This window comes from Bos indicus, chromosome 10, assembly GCF_029378745.1.
Source record: "Bos indicus isolate NIAB-ARS_2022 breed Sahiwal x Tharparkar chromosome 10, NIAB-ARS_B.indTharparkar_mat_pri_1.0, whole genome shotgun sequence".
In the NCBI taxonomy this organism is placed as follows: Eukaryota; Metazoa; Chordata; class Mammalia; order Artiodactyla; family Bovidae; genus Bos; species Bos indicus.
This window is the reverse complement of record NC_091769.1, coordinates 28,359,773-28,380,532: the sequence shown is the minus strand read 5'-3', so window position 1 is coordinate 28,380,532 and position 20,760 is coordinate 28,359,773. Positions and strand designations below refer to the sequence as shown.

The window sequence follows — 20,760 nt, the reverse complement described above, 5'->3', positions numbered from 1 at the left end:
CGTTTCAGTTGTGTCCTAGTCTGTCAACCCCATAGATGGCAACCCACCAGGCTCCTCCATCCCTGGGATTCTCCAGGCAAGAATACTGGAGTGGGTTGCCATTTCCTTCTCCAATGCATGCATGCATGCTAAGTTGGCTTCAGTCGTGTCTGACTCTGTGCAACCCCATGGACAGCAGCCTACCAGGCTCCTCTGTCCACAAGATTCTCCAGTCAAGAATACTGGAGTGGGTTGCATTTCCTTCTCCATCAAATCATAAGAGAAGAGAACAAAAGAAGGGGAAAAATTACCTACAAAAATAAATCCAAAACAAAAATTAACAAAATGGCAATAAGAACATATATATTGATAACTGCCTTAAATGTAAATGGACTAAAAACTCCAACTAAAAGACACACAGAGGCTGAATGTATACAAAAACAAGACTCATACATATGTTGTCTACAAGAGACTCATTTCAGAACTAAAGACACACAGAGTGAAAGTGAGGGGCTGAAAAAAGGTATTCTATGAAAATAGAAATTAAAAGAAAGCCAGAGTAACAATAATTAGACAAAACTGACTTTAAAATAATGACTGTTAGAACTCCCCTGGTGGTCTAGTGATAAAGAATCTGCCTGCCAATGCAGGAGACATGGGTTCAATACCTGGTCTGGGAAGATTCCACAGGCCGTGGGGCAACTAAGCCTATGAGCCACAACTACTGAGCCCATGTATCCTAGAGCCTCTGCTCTGCAACAACAGAAACCGCTGCAAGGAGAAGCCCACAAACTGCAACTAAAGCCCATGCACAGCAACAAAGACCCGGCACAACCAAAAATACATAAATAAAATAAAAACTTCTTAAAAGGAAAGTTACAAGAGACAAAGGGCACTATGTAATCATCAAGGGATCAATCCAAGAAGACGTAACAATTGCAAAGTCTTACCCAATAGTATGGTTTTAGACCATGGTACATGTATTATTTTATTTTAACACAACTCTTTGAAGACAGGTACTATACCTAACCTTTCTGTTTTAACATCAACATGCATATAACAAGTAACCTGTTGATTACGGACTGCCTAACTACCTCAACCAGCCAGTATCTTATTACTACTGGGTATCTGACAGCTTAATGCCTCTGATTTAGCATCTGGAAACAATGACAGATAGTATACAGAGAATTTTAGACACAGCCTCAATCACACCTGTTAATATTCACTGGGACATGAATTCACCTTTTTAATTTTCCAATAAAGTTTCAGGAAACTGGGGACTCCCCTGGCAGTCCAGTGGTTGACACACTGTGTTTTCACTGCAGGGGGCATAGGTTTGATCTTCAGCTGGTGAACTAGGATATTGCATGCTGTGCATTGTGGTCAAAAAAGAAAAGTAAGTTTTAGGAAACTTATGTGAAATATGATTTATAGGGAGCTATATAATCAGCATGACTAACAGGAAAAAAGAAATTTCTATTAGTTTTACTTGAGGAGAAAAAAAATTTCACAGATTGAAGTTTAATTTTGAAGCTCTGTTCTTTATAAAAATTTAAATACTTGTTAACTTTTAATTGCTCAATGTTTCAAATAGGTTTCTTTGGTATTTGTAAATGTTTAGCTTATAGTGCTTGTACATATATTTCTAAACTATCAGTGTTACAATTTCCTTACATCAGCACTAGTAAATATTACTAGTATGTATTTGAGGAAGCTTTTCTTTCCATATATTCAGCTGTTGCTTTTTACTTAAAATAAGCAATGGAAAAGATTGATCAAGAGATAAAAGTAGCAGACATGAAACTCATACCACATGTGATTTGACAAATGGGGGTGAGCCGGCTGCTACAAGCAGCTCATGGAAGCGGTGTATATTTTATAAATATCTTAATTAAAGTATATGATTTCAAAGATACAATGCAGTTCCTCATATATCATACTAGTCAACAGCTGAATTAACATTTTAAGAAGTACTAAGCTGTGTCATTTAAACACAAATCTTATAACTGAGTCCTCCCATATCAATTTATATTTGCAAAGAATTATTAGGTCCCAGTATCCTAACAAAAACGGAAAAACAAAGTCACACTATTTTCATTTAGTTCAAATTACAAAAGTGTATCATTTGTTCAAGAAAATCTTAGAATGGTTTAGTACGTCTCTAAAACATTAGCTACTCTCTTGACGACTACATCAAACACGTCAATTATTTTAATAACCATAGTTTTCACTATTTAATTCCAAATTTACATCAATATTTAGGTAATAAAATTTACAAAAAATTACTTTAAATAATTTGACCAATATAATTTCTAGTTCTGAAAAAGTTTAAAGCAAACTTTTGCTATATCATATTTTGAAGATTTATAGAATGAAGTCATTACACATATTAATCTAACTACATTCTGATTGAGCAGAAATTATTAAATTATTAGACTAAGGCAACAATAACATGGCCCTGAATCAATACTATCCGACATTCTTAAAAACCTAACAGGTTAAGATGTTTCAATTGCTATCCAGTCACCTTTAAAAACTAATTTTTTAAAACGCTCATAAATAACAAAGTCATGTAGTATTTGAATGTGTAAAACTTAATTAGAAGGGTACTAAATAATTTTCTATTGATCTGTTTTGCTGTTAATTGGCTTTGAAAGTGCAAATCAAAGAAAGCAAAACTATACTAGGTTAAATCACCAAAAACTTTAAAACATGGAGAAAAAATTTTGCTTTTCTTTAAAACACTTAAATGGTTATGAAAGCAAGCCAATATAAATTATGATCTCAGAATTGATGAAGACTAAGAAATTTTACCTAGTTAGTAGTATTCAGTTCAGTTCAGTCGCTCAGTCGTGTCCGACTCTTTGCGACCCCATGAATTGCAGCATGCCAGGCCTCCCTGTCCATCACCAACTCCCGGAATTCATCCAAACCCATGTCCATCGAGTAGGTGATGCCATTCAGCCATCTCATCCTCTGTCGTCCCCTTTTCCTCCTGCCCCTAATCCCTCCCAGGATCAGAGTCTTTTCCAATGAGTCAACTCTTCACATGAGGTGGCCAAAGTATTGGAGTTTCAGCTTTAGCATCAGTCCTTCCAATGAACACCCAGGACTGATCTCTTTCAGAATGGACTGGTTGGATCTCCTTGCAGTCCAAGGGACTCTCTAGAGTATTCTCCAACACCACAGTTCAAAAGCATCAATTCTTCGGCGCTCAGCCTTCTTCACAGTCCAACTCTCACATCCATACATGACCACAGGAAAAACCATAGCCTTGACTAGACGGACCTTTGTTGGCAAAGTACAGAAGAATGTTCATTCAATAAAATCATTTGTGTGTCTATTTGTAAGAAAATCCCACTCCCTTTATTCTCCATATAGTAATTTTATGACTGACTATAGCATAATAGGTTGATCTTAGGCACAGGATAATATACACATTATGTATGTATTTGAGCATGTGTTCATCAGTATGTATAATTACTAGCTTTACTTACCTTTGTTTCTATTCACCATTAAGTAATGTTTTTCTCTACTTCCAGCATTAAGTGACTTTCCTCCACGATAATGTAATGATTACTTTTTAAATAAGAATATAGAATCTGGGGTTTCCCTAGTGGCTCAGTGGTAAAGAAACCGCCTGTCAATGCAGGAGACACAGGTTCGATCTCTGATTCAGGAAAATCCCACATGCTGCAGAGCAACTAAGCCCATGAGCCACAATTACTGAGCCTGTGCTCCAGAGTCCAGGAGCTGCAACTATTGAGCCCACATGCCGCAACTACTGAGAGCCCAGGCTCTGCAACAAGACAGGCCACTGCAACGAGGAGCCTGTGCACTGCAACTAGAGAGCAGCCCCTGCTAGCCCCAACTAGGAGAAAACCTATGCAGCACCAAAAAGCCAGCACAGCCAAAAACTAAAATAAAATAAATCATATATATATATAAATACAGAATCTGAAGAGCAATTATTTAGGTAGAAGAGAAATTATTCAGTTAGAAGCAACTTATTAGATGGACTATGTAGAAGATGTTTTAAGAGTCAGGTTATTCGGAATTGATTTGGATGGGGTTGAATCTTTAAAATCTTGGTTCTATACAGACTTAACATTATAGTATTGATCAATGTTATGCCAATTTCATAAATAATGGCTGAACTATTATTTATTCTGAAAATTAAGAATTGATGGTTAAAGGAAATATGCTATAGCAGACGTTGAAATTTTGTTTTGGAAAACAATCATTTAAATTAACTTATGTTTCTTTTCAAAGTACAGAAGTTATACTCTTTTTCCTTGTAAGTCTTCTTCCTAAAATAAAAATTTTTATCAAGTATGTAATGATTAGGAATGGTCAAAGAAAACAGAATCCTATATTAAGAATGCTTCAAAAGTAAGTCTCAAACATTCCTTTTTTTCCAATTTCCTCCAAGAAATTAATAGTAACTATTTTTAATGTATAGCTTTAATACACATGAAAGTTCTTCAGTTATCTTCAAGCTTTCCCAGCATATAGAAAGTAGGAAACAATATACCAAGTATGGTATGTAGATTATGAACCCATTTGCATTAAAAATATGCATACATATAGAAGAAAATACAGTGTCCTCATCCTCCCTAGGTGGATGAGACTATGGGTGTTTAATTTTCTTATTTTTCTTATTCCATTTTCAAAAATAAGGATGCTGCTGCTGCTGCTAAGTCGCTTTAGTTGTGTCCGACTCTGTGCAACCCCACAGACGGCAGCCCACTAGGCTCCCCCGTCCCTGGGATTCTCCAGGCAAGAACACTGGAGTGGGTTGCCATTTCCTTCTCCAATGCATGAAAGTGAAAAGTGAAAGTGAAGTCGCTCAGTCATGTCTAACCCTCAGTGACCACATAGACAGCAGCCCACCAGGCTCCCCCGTCCCTGGGATTCTCCAGGCAAGAACACTGGGGTGGGTTGCCATTTCCTTCTCCAATGCATGAAAGTGAAAAGTGAAAGTGAAGTCGCTCAGTCATGTCTGACTCTCAGTGACCCCATGGACTTCAGCCTACCAGGCTCCTCCATCCATGGGACTCTCCAGGTAAGAGTACTGGAGTGGGGTGCCATTGCCTTCTCCGAAATAAGGATGAACGACTCTTAATTTAAAAAAGGAATTCATTAAAAAAAAAGGCAAAACAAAACACTATCTCGCATGACTCTCAATTGTTTTAAGATAAAAGCAGAGGAGAAACACGAACTTCAATATCAAGAAAATTTATGTATTTTACACATTACATGAAAATACCTTAATTTTGAACTTCATAGATGGTCCTCACTTGCACAGATCTTGTGTGGAATGTAGAAACCATACAATAGAAAAACAAATGTACATCTTATGAGAATCAGACATTTTAGCTAAGGTTTTTATTTCCTTGCAGCATGAACATTTACAAACCAATTTCATAAAACAAAAAAGTGATAGAAGAAAACTGGATACTTTTATTGCAGAACTACTCATTTTTAGTTGCAATGCTATCTCAAAATAGCTCTGGATTACTAAATTACTTTCTCACCCAGCTTATGCCCCAATATGCTACACTCTTGCATTTTTATTCCTAAGAATTAAATGTCTGTTACTGGTAAGGCTGGGTAAATGCTAAGTCCTGAGAATGTGACAGAGAGCACAGACCCTGGTCTCATACAGCTATTAATCTATCTGGGATGACAGATAATAAGCAATTGCAAAGCACTACATGCTCTTAAAAACAGATTGGAGATGAAAATGTGGACAGAGCCTCTAACAGCAGAAGAGGCTTCAGAGAATGCTTCCCAGATGTATTGTGTTTACACTGAGGCCTGAAGGCTAAGGAAGTGATAAATGGGTGAACTTCAGGAGAAGAGTGTTCTGATAAACATTTGCACAGAAAGACTAATGTTTTCCAGAAACTGAAACAAGTTCTTTCTAGCTGGAGCATTGGGAGGGGCAGAGAGGAGGTGGTACTATTGAGAGAATCCAGTCCGGAGGCTGCTGGAATAATGTAGAGTAAAAGTGAAAGTCGCTCAGTCGTGTCTGACTCTTTGTGACCCCGTGGACTATACAATCCATGGAATCCTCCAGGCTAGAATACTGTAGTGGGTAGCCTTTCCCTTCTCCTGGGGATCTTTTCAACCCAGGGATCAAACCCAGGTCTCCCGCATTGCAGGCGGTAATGGCAGAAGTGACGAAATGTAGCAAGATTAGAGAAATTTAGGGGGTTGCACCAACATGATTTGATGAGTGATTTGGAGATGACTCATGAGTTTGTGGCTTGATAACTACTGATATGAAGAATATTCAATGAGAATGGAAATCCAGGACCCTTGGTGGTAGTGGTGGGGCGGGGACTGGATGACAGTTTGGTGGAAAGGAGTGGAGGGAGGTGGGAGAGTGAGGTCAATTATGGATAATATTTTATTTAGGATGTCTAAATGATATCCGGATGAATGTTTCCGGTAGGCAATTGGATATACATAATGGATGAGCTAAGATTTGGGTTTAGAGCAAGATATTGATTTGAGAATGATAAACATACAGTTCAATGTTTTCTCAACCTTTTAAAAAATCCATGCCTATTTGATCAGTCAGAAAATAACCTCCCTCCCACCCCCAAATGAGAACAGTTAATGTTGACAGTAAGGATGCCATGTAGAGTGAGAAGAGTTTAACACAGAACCCTGAAAATACCAATGTCTAAGAGAGAGGCAGGGAGGTCTCTAAAAGAAGAAACTGAGAAGTGAACTGATTTCTTCCTTCACTATTTCTTGTCCTCTAAGGGAAAAAGAATCTGAATGGCTAAGGGGAAAAAATAAGCATCTTCAAAATCCTCTTGTAAGCTTTAGAATCTGCCTAAAAAGAAGTGTTAACTTGCATTTCTCTTGCTGTTGTTGAGGCTAGGCTACTGTGGTACAGAGAGGAAACAGTGAATGCACTGCAGGGCAAGTGGGAGCTGAGGTGGGTCCTCTTTCACCTCTTCAAATAACTTACACAAAGGTCTAATGAAGTTTTTTGCAATTTTTCTTTTTTCTCTTCCCCCTTTACTTTCTTTCTCAAATGAAAGTAGAAAAGTAAATGGACACAAACTCTGCTTCTGATTTTTGGAAAGTGAAGACTAATTCCCATCCAGGCCCCAAATTGCAAGTTTGCTTGATAAGTGCAATACAGTAATTCTAGAAGCAAGTAACTCTAGAAATTTGGTGTATTTCATGACTCCCACAACTTTCTTACCCTAGAAAATATCTGGATCAACTCTTCTTAGCTTCGTGTAAATTCATAGTGTCACAATGGTCTTGACCAGGTCTAGGATATTGAAAAAATGAAATCCTGGTTTAAATCTGAATGAAAATACAGAATACTGTAAAGCACAGAACTTGAAGAGTAGTTCAAGCATGTTTGGGGGCTGACTGCTTATCTAGACTCAGAGTATCTCCCAACATAAAACTTATAGTTCAGAGAATAGTAACTCTTCAAATATATAATAAGCACTGCTATAAAAAATACTGGCAGCTGTGGGGCTGCCCTTTCACAGAACTACTGATACTTAGTAACAATGTCTTTTCATGTTTTATGAGTAGAGTCTATAGAACAAAATACTGTGCTATACACAGTTTCATCTGTACTTGTACTTAATTTTTAGTAAACTTTGATTTTAGCATTTATTGTCAAGTCAATGATCTGACTCAGAGAAAATTATGATGACTACCATAATTTTAAATATTATATTAAGTAGAGTTTTGGAAAATGCACTCAGTATACTGAATATATGATATGCAGTATTTATTCTTATTGTTATCCTTGGTGCTATTACTGAATCAATCAAGCCATATTACACATTAGAACCATAGAGTGTTTAAGGATGAACTTTTTATTCTATATGCCTGTTACAGAATTTAAAAAGGAGGGGGAATAGTGTGTCACAAAGTTCTATGACAATTTCCATAGCTAGAAGAATTAAGAATTAAGGGTTAAAGAATAACACAGAAGTCAATACCTACCAAAATGTCCAGCAATACTATTTTCATCTGAAATAATTTAGAAAATAAAAGTCTGTGTTGAAAGATAAGTAGTGCATCCAAATAGATCACTCCAGTTAAGTCAACTGTTTGTGATTCTATTTTTTTTCTTTAAATCAAAAAAGCCAACGGACGTTACCATTTTGTTCTTAAATAGGAAGAAAAAAATAACTGGGAATGACTACCAAAATGTTAACTAAAATTCTGTTTTATCAAACTCCTTAAGTAACTAAATAAACATTTAAATATAATTTCTATTATCAGCATTTAACAGCTAATAATCATTACTCAAATTAGATTCCATTGATATTAATTATATCAACAACTTGTCACATATAGAAATGGTCTAAGTTTGAGAAAATTATTTCAAAGTCCAAATATACAGCTTTGAAGCCACACAACCATTTTTAAGGTTAGGACAAGACACATACCAAGTATGTTTAGGGGCATTAGGATTTAATTCCTCAGGGGCCCTTAAAATTCAGTGCTGATATTAATGATTCAAAGTGGGTACAGATATTTATTTCTAAATTCTTGTACCTCAAGATTCATGTAAATAATGTATGCCAATTACCTTCGAAATTATTGCCAAAGGATGTTTTTAAAACCATTGCATAATGCTTGCTTCCTAACTTCTTTTCTCTGAACACTCATTATAACATCATTTACTTTATCTCTATAATTTGCTTTATAATCAAGCCAATTACTTGATTATAACCCTCTACCATCTTAAAAAAACTGAGTAAGGTACAAGAGATAGAAAGGCATAGAGACCTTGGGTAGTCCTTCAGTTATATTGCTTAGCAGCACAGCAACAAGAGAGTGATGACAGACAGCAATTGTTTTAATCTAGGTCAATACAACAGCCAAAATACTTTGTAAACACTTTCTTTGGCTCTTTCTGGAGATCAACACTGTTCTGATTAAACAGCATGAGAAGGACTCGATAGCAAAGTAAGGGTTCAACAATATGTACTTATCTTTTATCCAAGAGTCTTAAAATCACCTAACACTAATCATAACCCAGTAACTGAGAGAGGTAGGTACTAAGGTAAACTGCAAAGGCCAAGAACAGAAATTGGGAGTGTGGGCCACTGAATGATATTTATAAGCTAAAGACTGCTGCCTTATATAGCTCTGAATGTAAAAATGAAGTATTATCTACTATCTTTTAAGAAACTCAAACTCAGCAAAACAGGGGAATACTTTTTCTTACTATGTTTCATTTATATTTGTACCAACATGTTAACAAGATAATACCTTTTCTTACTGTTTCATTTGTTATTTGTACCTAATTTTTACTGAAAGTTTGATTAATTCAAGTTTGGTTTTCAGAAGACACTGTTTAGCCATTGATCGTAAACAGAGAAAACTAGTGACACAGAATTTTAGACATTACATTATTTTAAATATTAGATTAAAAGTCTATAGTTTTCCATGTGCCAATTATTTGAATTATCTTTCCATTGAAGGGTTTGTGTTATGCTGTACACACCATCTTCCTTGTGACCTCGAGTTGAATTTGTGAGATGTATGCTTAAGGTGCAATCTGTAGCCATGAATAGTTCTGTGTATGTGTGTAAAATTAACAAACACTTAAAAGGACTGAAATCCGTCTTTAGCCTCATTAGCACCATGTACCAACTGTATTAACTGGTTGAAACTGTTAGATAAGAGAGTGAAAACTAAAGGAACGGGAACAAAGAAAGGTTATATTTCATCATCTTAAGGTTTCACAGAGATGATGCAGGTTTACAATTCAAATTTCCACCCCCTGAAAAATGACTTCTTAAATAACTCAACTCTCAAAACTCAGAAATGCAGTAACCTGAAATTATTCTAATCTAAAACCTTTAGAGAATAATCAGTTACTACAACTGATGTTCACTGTGAAGAATACATAGCTATATAAAATATAGCTACACAAAAAAGAACTCACAGAAAAAACATTTAAAGCAAGAAGATGTGTGTTTCAGATTCACATTAGTAGTGGCTAATTGGGTAAATGCTAAAGATTACATTCAAGTGCTTAAAAGGATTACTGCACAGAAATTCAATTACTAAAAGTCTTTGTTCAGATGCCTCTCAGGCTGATTAAAGATGAGACGATATGCGAACCGAACCACCAACAGTGGTATTTAAACCCCAATTACTTTCAAGGTAATGTATACAGTTCTTAAGACATTCCAGAAGTGGGTTCTTTGATACTAAAAATGGTATTAAAATAAAAGAGAGACCTCATACAGTCTGCTGGTATTTCATACCAACCTTTGGAGGAGGTAGTAAAGTGTTGGAATTTAAAATACAAGGTCAGCACTAAGTGTAAACATTTCTAAAGCATTGTATGTAATTCTTAAACATATGTAGTGAAAAAAAGTATAATTCATATAAAATCAGAACTTAAAAAAGCAAAAAATAGAAATATTTAGTCAATTTACTCAAATGAAGAAAACTTAAATGATACAGAACTGAATATATCAGAAATCTATATACAATAAAAAGTGAATATAAATTAGTCAATTCCATAGACATTTCCAGTTAAGCATTCATACAAATACAGATTTGCCTTTTTCTTATATATAGGAGTAACACATACATACATACATGACATGATTCTGGCAAAAAAAAAAAAAAGAAAAATCAGAGATACTAAAAATATTCTCAAGTTTTAAGAATGGTGTAGAATAAGTTTTAACAACATTCTACATGAATGGAAACCCCTGATTTAATTCCATGATTTTATCATGCCAGAAGCATGTTTGCTTTTAATTTTCTTAAACAGATATTGGTATCATACACATTGGCTTATTAATAATTAAGGCATTTTGCATATACAGTATCTCAGTGCGAACAAAAAACTTTTAGTACTGATTATTTGCTATAATGGTTTAAACTTTCAAAGTCTTTTCAACATAAGAAAATAGTAGCTGCACACATTTAAGTGTTTTCTTATAAAACACAATCTTAAAAAAAAGTAATGATGATTGGTCTCTGTGATTCCTAGTAATAAGTCCTGTCTTATTTTTCACATAGTATAAATTATATTCTTATGCAGGATTGCATTAAGACCCAGTAGTTCTTAAACAATGTTACCAAATAACCATATAAATCCCAAACGCAGCAAAGGTGAACAATCTTCGTAGTGCACTTTCACCTCATTGGAGCTGAAGCTGCTCCTTTTGGATCTTTTTCCACTTCAATGTGAAGTAGATCGGTAGCATTTCATTAGTGGTTTCAACATACGTTTCTCTTTAAAGGAAAAAATGGTTTTGATTTCTTCCATAGTTCACAGTTCTCAGATGAGATATTTCTGGGGAAATCATATCGTCCAAGGATGTTTTGAATAGCCAAATGCTATAGATGAAGTCTTTCAATGCAACTGTAATAAATAAGCATCTACATCCTTAGAGAATAAAACAGAAGCATTTCATTAGCCAGTACTGTAAATACACATATACACACCCCATTTTCTTCTCCCTTTTTGTCACTTGTTTTGCCTTCGTGACCCTTTGAGTGCAAAAGATCTGCCCTACTCAACATTTTATCTGCATTTTGGTAGCACACAGCATGTGCTCAGGAAGTCTTTGCAAAGTGCTCAGGGAATGTTCTAGTTTCTGTTATCAAACAACTCTGCCTTTATAGCTCAGCAAGATCATTACATCATTCACAGCAGTTCCTTCAGTGCTATATAAATGCCAGGCCAGCTTGATGATGGCCATTCTGATTTCTACCCTCAAAAAATTACAGTGAGGGTTTAATGTTGTTAAGGAGGCTTTATCATAGCTTAAGGAACTTCACAGAACTTTTAATCACTCAATATTGTTTGTAATAACAGAAATAGTACCTTGCAAATTTCTAAAGAAATAATCTTTCAGTTCTACTACTAAGAATACAAGGTACTTTCAGAATAACGTGATATATCATGTATTCTATTTTCTATCAACTTTTACTTCATTTTTCCTCCTTTTAACCAAAGAACAACAAATAATAATTTAAAAACTTTAGGAAATTGATTCTGTTCATTAAATTTTCATCATTAAGAATTCTACAGAGTAAAATTATACACATTGGTATAACATATTTGCTTGATACAAGATTATCCTTCCTTTCATGAAGGTATTTCAAGGAAAATTTTATAAGTCAGTCCAAGACATAAATCCTTTTTTTAAGAATATGATATTTTTTAAACCAGAGGAAGTTTTTATATTTCTGGCTTAATGCCCATTTATATGATAGAAGTATGCCCAGTAAAAGGGTGGAAGTATTTTTTAACAATGATTTACTTTGCAATTATATTTTAACTACCAATGTTTTCTGGAGTTTAAATATTAAAATCCAAAACAGTAATGCACTTTTTCCTTTAAGATCAAGTAAGTCAATAAAGAATGATGTCAAATTCATACTGTGATTTGAACAACTTAACTTTCCCCTAAAAGTATGGCGTTAGCAAAAGCCAAGTTAAAAATACTCCCAAACTATTTGACTACGTTCCTCACCTTGCTTCCTGAATATCATTGCCATTTCAGACGCCTTCCTAACCTGGGTTCTTAACTTTTTTCCAAATATTTTTCTGTAATTGGAGCAAGGTCATTAAATACCTACTAGCACATATTTATGGCTGTATATGAAACACATTCAATGACTAATTCTTATGTTCCTTGCCAAAGTCATATTCATATCCAGAGCACCTTAAGTGTTCATAAATATGAAACTGACTTTAGATCGTGTTAGAGTAGTATTTTAGAGAAGGCAATGGCACCCCACTCCAGTACTCTTGCCTGGAAAATCCCATGGATGGAGGAGCCTGGTGGGCTGCAGTCCATGGGGTCGCCAAGAGTCGGACATGACTGAGCGACTTCACTTTCACTTTTCACTTTTATGCATTGGAGAAGGAAATGGCAACCCACTCCAGTGTTCTTGCCTGGAGAATCCCAGGGGCAGGAGAGCCTGGTGGGCTGAGAGACTCTGTGGGGTCACACAGAGTCGGAGACGACTGAAGTGACTTAGCAGCAGCAGCAGCAGAGTAGTATTTAACTGGACATTCGAATGAGTTCATTTATGATTGCATAATACTATTACATTATTCCAAATTTTTAGTTAAGCTTAAATATAGATTACCTTGGCTATATTACCAGTATATCCTGGAACCAAAGTAAGATGGTTTTCCTGTTCCCACAACCCACTTAATTGCTGTTTTAAAATCTGAATATTTCTAGGAGAAAAAAAGAAAAAAAATACAAATATAATAAGTTATAGACTTTGGTAGCTAATACACTTAATGAAAACAGCTTTAAAATTTTCAAGTCTTCTTCAGGATAAAATTATACCATTTGAAGTCAAGCAACTCTTTAAACTAGTTCATGTCAATCATGGAAATTAAAGGTTACTCAGGTGTTAAAGCAAGTAAGAAAACAATGAGGTATTTGGGACATTTGGACATCCAGTTCTTGGGTATGAAGTGGGGAAGTCCTGAGAGCCTAGAAAGCAAATTATGGACTGAAAGGAAACTGTTGGGATATATATATATTTTGTAGTTTCATGATAATCTGGCTCCTTTGGTAGAACACCCACATACTTTCACATCAAGACAATACTCAAACTATGATTATAATTCAGTTTTTAGAACTGTAATCATCCACACTGGATTCTTACGTTAATGTCCTTTGGCTATCTGGTCCAGAGAGCCATAGGACGCCCCCAGGATGACTCCATTCCTGGGTCTCAATTTTACTCCACCAAAGGTCATCTCTTTTTCTCTCACTCCTTTATAATGGATATAAAGGTTTTGTCTCTCTCACTCCTTTATAATGGATTTAAGTCTGTGCTTTTGCCTTCCAAAAGGGTATGGTTCTGCCAGAACAATAGACACAGGGGGTTACTGGGCTCTGGAATTCAACTTTCACATGTAACATTCCAAAGATGAATAGTATCCCAATTTATTATTTCTCTGAAAATGAAGAGAATAAGTATTATATACTGACAATCTGCTTCACTGACTATGCTAAAGCCTTTGACACTATGGATTACAACAAACTGCGGACAATTCTTTAAGAGATGAGAATAACAGACCACCTTACTTCCCTTCTTAGAAAGCTGTATGCAGGTCAAGAAGCAGCATTTTGAACCAGACATGGAAAAACAGACTGGTTCAAAACTGGAAAAAGAGTATGTCAAGGCTGTATACTGTCACCCTGCTTATTTAACTTCTATGCAGAGCACATCTTGCAAAATGCCAGGCTGCATGAATCACAGGCTTCTGGAATTAAGATTGCCAGAAGATACACAGATGATACCATTCTAATGGCAGAAAGCAAAGAGAAACTAAAAAGCCTCTTGATGAAAGTGAAAGAGGAGAGTGAAAAAGCTGGCTTAAAATTCAACATTCAAAAAACTAAGATCATGGCATCTGGTCCCAATACTTCATGGCAAATAGATGGAGAAAAAGTGGAAACAGTGGTAGAGTTTATTTTCTTGGGCTCCAGAATCATTGAGGATTGTGACCGCAGCCCAAGAAATTAAAAGATACTCACTCCTTGGAAGACAAGTAATGACAAACCTAGACAGTATATTAAAAAACAGAGATATCACTTTGCTAACAAAGGTCCACATGGTCAAAGCTATGGTTTTTCCAATAGTTGTGTACGGGGTGAGAGGTGTACCATAAAGAAGGCTGAGCGCCAAACAATTGATGCTTTCGAACTGTGGTGCTGGAAAAGACTCTTGAGAGTCCCTTGGACAGCAAGGAGATCAAACCAGTCAATCCCAAAGGAAATCAACCCTGAATATTCACTGGAAGGACTGATGCTAAAGCTGAAGCTCTAATACTCTGGCCACCTGATGTGAAGGACCAACTCACTGGAAAAGACCCTGATGCTGGGAAAGACTGAAGGCAGGAGAAGGGGGGTGACAGAGGATGAGATGGTTGGATGGCATCACTGACATGCGTTTGAGCAAACTCTGGGATACAGAGAAGACCAGGGAAGCCTGGAGTGCTGCAGTCCATGGGGTTGCAAAGAGTTGGACACAACTTAGCAAATGAAAAACTGATAATCATAAAATAAAATTTCCTGAAAAAAAAGTCTTTAGTAACATGAGTTTATCTGTAAAGGTATACTCACCCATCGTTCATAATTTCTGTTTTGGATGATAGTTCTGACCACCACCTTTTAATGACTGCTTGAAGCCAGTTTAAACCAACTATTATATATCTGAAATGACATTTTGTTACAAAATTCAAGTGTTTTCATCCAAGAAGCCTTTAGAAAAGATACTCTACTGATCTCAAAAAAATACATACACACTGATTAAAAAACACACAGATACATCTTTAAAAATTAAATTTTCACTACTTTCACCAAATTGTATTTTATGTAACATGTTTATAGATAGTTTTCTAATTGTTCTTTAGTCAGTCTATATTCTTAAAACATAAACCATGTATGTCTCAGGGAGCTCAATCTACCATTATGTACTTGTAAGGCACAAAATCAAGGATGTTGAAACAGAAAAATGAATTGAGATTCAGATTAGCACTTACTCTTCAAATCTGCTTTTAAGTAGTGACTTTACTAGAGGCAACAAATCTACACAGCAGCCAAGTGAGATATACTGTTTTTCCTCCTGTAAACTAAAATAAATAAATACTAAGTTATAAAATATGAACAGGTTGTACTCTGTTCTTCTTTAAACTTCCTTTTTTTTCTGAAAAATAGTCTTCTTACCTATTGGTGAGCACGGGAAGGCAATCCACCACAACTCCAAGGTCCTCTATCCTGTGGGAACAAAACTGCTTAGACAGCTGATTTCTTTATTTCCTTTCATATTATAACCATCACACTGCTTTTAAGAAATTTAATCCTCAACAAATGATCTGAGTGTCTATGATGAGTCAAGTGTTAGGGATACAGCAGTTATCAGAGAGACAGGGCTTGTATTTCAATGCATGTGTGAGTATGGGAGGAGGGGTGGAGAGGGCAGCAATAGACAATAAACAAATAAAGTACATAAAGCATGCTGACTGTGAGAAGTACTGTGGGGAAAAATAAAATGGAAAAGAGGGACAGAGAGTGAAAAAATATACATATTTAAATAAGGTGGTCAAGGAAGGCCTCACCAAGGTAACATTTGCGAAGACTAATACAGTGAGAAGGTAATAGTTAAAATTTTTACTGAAAGGAAATTTTTTAAAAGGTTGGTTTTTGCATAATGGTATCTCTTAGTTTTATAGATAAGAATCTTAGTCAGAGAAGGTAAAATGTATGTTCAATATGATAAAACAAATGGTTTTCTGTATTTTGGTTACTTAGACTATAGATAAATATAATTTAAAACATATTGTCACTATGAAGCTAAACATAGGAAGTTTAATTTTAACCAGTATAACATAAAAAAGAGGAGATAATACACTGGAAATTACTTTTACTGAACAAAACCATTAAGGGTCACACTTACCTTACTAAATATGCTACAAGTTCACTAATACTTCTCTTTCTCCAGAAAGTTAAAGCTACATTCAATCTCAAGTTCCTGCTGAACAAAACCTGTGCCATTGTTTCATGGTCCTGAGAAACCTGAAAGGCAGTAATCTAATTTGTTAAAAAGCACATCGAGGTATGACATAAAATCATCTTTTTCAATTAAATCATTCTGGTAAATGTATTTTAAAATTAAGCAAAGGTGATTCCTTTTACTAGCCCACAAAAATAAATATTGCAGCGAACATAGTAAACATATGATTTGAAACAATTTAGGACCTGTATCAATACTCTTTCTTATTTGTTACTATTTCCTTTTAAATCTCAATAATTCAAAGAATAAATTATTTTTACTCACCTACAAACCTAGGATTTAATTTATAATGTGAATTAAAGGAAAAGGTAACCATACAGGCTAGTCATATCAACTAAATAGGATGAATAGGGAATCACAAAAATTCAGTTTTATGACAAGATTTAAATTCATTCATTTTTTTCTATATAATTAAGGTAACATATTCCTGGATCATCGAAAAAGCAAGAGAGTTCTAGAAAAACATCTATTTCTGCTTTATTGACTATGCCAAAGCCTTTGACTGTGTGGATCACAATAAACTGTGGAAAATTCTGAAAGAGATGGGAATACCAGACTACCTGACCTGCCTCTTTAGAAACTTATATGCAGGTCAAGAAGCAACAGTTAGAACTGGACATGGAACAACAGATTGGTTCCAAATAGGAAAAAGGAGTACGTCAAGGCTGTATATTGTCACTCTGGTTATTTAACTTATGTGTGGAGTAGTACATCATAAGAAATGCTGGGCTGGAAGAAGCACAAGCTGGAATCAAGATTCCCGGGAGAAGTATCAATAACCTCAGATATGCAGATGACACCACCCTTATGGCAGAAGTGAAGAGGAACTAAAAAGCCTCTTGATGAAAGTGGAAGAGGAGAGTGAAAAAGTTGGCTTAAAGCTCAACATTCAGAAAACGAAGATCATGGCACCTGGTCCCATCACTTCATGGGAAATAGATGGGGAAACAGTGTCAGACTTTATTTTTTGGGCTCCAAAATCACTGCAGATGGTGATTGCAGCCATGAAATTAAAACTCCTACTCCTTGGAAGGAAAGTTATGACCAACCTAGATAGCATATTCAAAAGCAGAGACATTACTTTGCCAACAAAGGTCTGTCTAGTCAAGGCTATGGTTTTTCCAGTGGTTATGTATGGATGTGAGAGTTGGACTGTGAAGAAAGCTGAGTGCTGAAGAATTGATGGTTTTGAACTGTGGTGTTGAAGAAGACTCTTGAGAGTCCCTTGGACTGCAAGGAGATCCAACCAGTCCATCCTAAAGGAGACCAGTCCTGGGTGTTCACTGGAAGGACTGATGCTGAGGCTGAAACTCCAATACTTTGGCCACCTCATGCGAAGAGTTGACTCACTGGAAAAGACCCTGATGATGGAAGGGGCTGGGGGCAGGAGGAGAAGGGGACGACAGAAGATGAGATGGCTGGATAGCATCACCGACTCGATGGACATGAGTTTGCGTGAACTCCGGGAGTTGGTGATGGACAGAGAGGCCTGGGGTCTCCCTGGGGTCCTTTTCTCTCCTTTGCGGTCCATAGGGTCACAAAGAGTCAGACACGACTGAGAAACTGAACTGAACTCATAAACAAATAAACTCACAGAAAAAGATCAGATTTCTGATTACCAGAGGCATGCATGAGTGATTGAGGGGGAACTGCATGAAGACAGTCAAAGGTACAAACTTCTAGCTGCAAGTACTAGGCAATGTAATGTATAATTTGGTAACTACAATGAACACTGCTGAGTGTTATATATAAAAGCTGTTAAGAGAGCAAATCCTAAGAGATCTCATCACAAGGAAAAAAATTCTTTTTCCATTTCTAAAATTTTGTATCTATACATGATGTTTGCTAAACTTAATGTGGTGATCATTTCATGACATATTTATCTCAAATAATTAAGTGCATACCAAATGCTGTACGTCAATTATATCTCAGCAAAACTGGAATGGAAAACTGTACAAATGTTATCTAATTACATGGAAAAACATTAAAATTTATTAAATTTTATATAATAAAAACCAAGTTATATATAACATAAAAACCAAGTTATCGAACAATATGTATAATATGAAAAGATACATCAAAAACTTAACACTGCTATCTATAGATGTTGAGTTTATGGATAATTGTTTCCTTTAGGTTTATTTTCTACAACATATACAATAAATGTAATAATTATTTTAAACTTATGTGTTTATAAATTTTTCATCAAATCATTCTTTCAAATGATCATTTTTTAAAATTTGTTTTCCTGAGTTATAATTTACATACCATAGAACTCACATATTGAAAGTAAGTAATTCAAAGATCTTAAATAAATTTATGTATGGAGTTGTGCAACTATCACCACAGTCCAGTTTTAGAATGTTTCTATTACCCAAACAATTCCCATAAGCCTGTTCAAACAACTAACTTTGCCTGAGCCAGAAGAGCAGCAAAACTAAGCAGGTTTGCCTAAACAAAGTTTCCAATGGCAATTTTGACAGCCCAGCAAAATATGTCTGGATAACTGGCTCCGTGGTCCACTTTTTATGCAAGATTTATGATCTCTTCCCTTTCTTTAAATCTCTACTGGCTAACTTGCCATTCTGGAAATTTATAGCAGCTTGTCAATCATTTCATTCCATCTCAGATATCCCTAACTTAGAAAAACAGAATAAACAACAGATTCAAATTTGGTTAATCTAGAAAACTGTTGCAGGGAATTAAAATCTCTCAAATAGTCTGAATTCAATAAACAGTGAATTATTTTACTAGTAGACTATAGGAAGGAAAAAGTCAATAATTGAAAAAAAAAGTTAAGTTTATATAAATGACTTACCTCAGAAAAAAAGCCACTATATTTTGATGATGGGCTTTCTGTCTGTGAAGAACCAGAATCACTGGTGTTAATCAAATATGTTCGGCTATCATGCCGTAATTTTTCAGGGAGGTGGCCTGCACAAGCCAGTTCATTTTCTTTATTTGCCATGACACAGCCCCCACTTTTAGGGGACTGCTTTTTTCTGTAACAAGGATTTTGAATAGGATGATGAACTTTCTTTCTTCTATAGATCACCTTACGTAGTTTATCTGGGCTTTTCACAGCTTGTCCAACTGTTCTGTAAAAAGAATTGATTTTCTTAAATGATAGAGAATCATATGAAAAGCTTTAAAAGTTTTTAAGAGACAGACTTAGTAGGCCACATTCTGTGATCACTACCTACTAAAATTAGAAGCAGAATAATTTTTAAAAATCTTAAGTCTTAGATTGAAGAGAAAAATAAAAGGGAAATTACAAACTATCTGAAAAGCAATGAAAAGGATGATACTTTGTACCAAAAGAAAAGGAAGCATCATAATAACTAGATGCTTTTAAAATGTAACGTTACAAGGCATTCACAAAGTGAAAATTAAAACAATTTCTTTTCACCTAATCTTTTTATAACAAGGTGACACAGTAATTATGCAAGTTTGAATCATGCAGGTCTGAACATACACTTTAATATAAAAGAGAACACTTATTTTGATTAAGCTGAAATATATTTAATTTGAATAAGATAAAACAACAGAGAGCACATCTCATGGTTTAGTAGAGTGGCTCTCAAATGTTTTGGCCTCAGGATGCTTTGCACTCAAATTACTGAGGTCTCAAAAAAATTTTTTGTGAGCAATATCTACTGATACTTGATGAATCAGAAATTAAAACATAAAATTTGTTCATTAAAAAAAGATAAACTCATTACATATTATATAGAATATTTTAAAAAATCCTTTATTTTCTAAAACAAAAAATACAGTGAGAAGAATGGCACTGTTTTGGATTTGTGTAAAATCTCTAATATCTGGTTTAACAGAAAACAGCTGGATCCTCATATCTGTTTCTGGATTCAATATCTTACATCATGTAGCCTCTGGAAAACTCTACTGTACACCTGGAACAGACTGAAAATGAAGGTTAATAATGTCTTAGTATTTTTCCCTGGAGGGGGAAATGGCAACCCACTCCGTACTCTTGCCTGGAGAATCCCATGGACAGAGGAGCCTGGCAAGCGATACTCCATAGGGTCACAAAGAGTCATAGGGACATGACTGAAGCGACTTAACACATGCATTGTTATGAAGATAGTTTTGATGTCATAAACTCCTTGAAAGGGCTTTAGGGACCTCCGGGGTCCCAGATCATACTTTGAGAACCAGTGGTTTAATGGAAAGTGCCTTTGG

The 20,760-nt window shown here is 35.4% G+C and overlaps 1 protein-coding gene across 1 annotated transcript in view; it reads right to left on the bottom strand.

Moving 5' to 3' along the window:
- Positions 1–936: 936 nt before the first annotated feature.
- The window catches only part of KATNBL1 (katanin regulatory subunit B1 like 1), a 55,623-nt gene continuing 35,799 nt past the window's right edge, over positions 937–20,760 (bottom strand). Inside the window, exons 4-10 of the mRNA XM_019968464.2 lie at positions 19,379–19,658; positions 16,444–16,562; positions 15,714–15,764; positions 15,530–15,619; positions 15,111–15,200; positions 13,111–13,204; positions 937–11,395 (exon numbers count right to left, since the gene is read on the bottom strand). Of these exons, the coding sequence (XP_019824023.1) occupies positions 11,363–11,395; positions 13,111–13,204; positions 15,111–15,200; positions 15,530–15,619; positions 15,714–15,764; positions 16,444–16,562; positions 19,379–19,658 (757 nt within the window). The 3' untranslated portion in view covers positions 937–11,362. The remainder of the gene's footprint in view (positions 11,396–13,110; positions 13,205–15,110; positions 15,201–15,529; positions 15,620–15,713; positions 15,765–16,443; positions 16,563–19,378; positions 19,659–20,760) is intronic.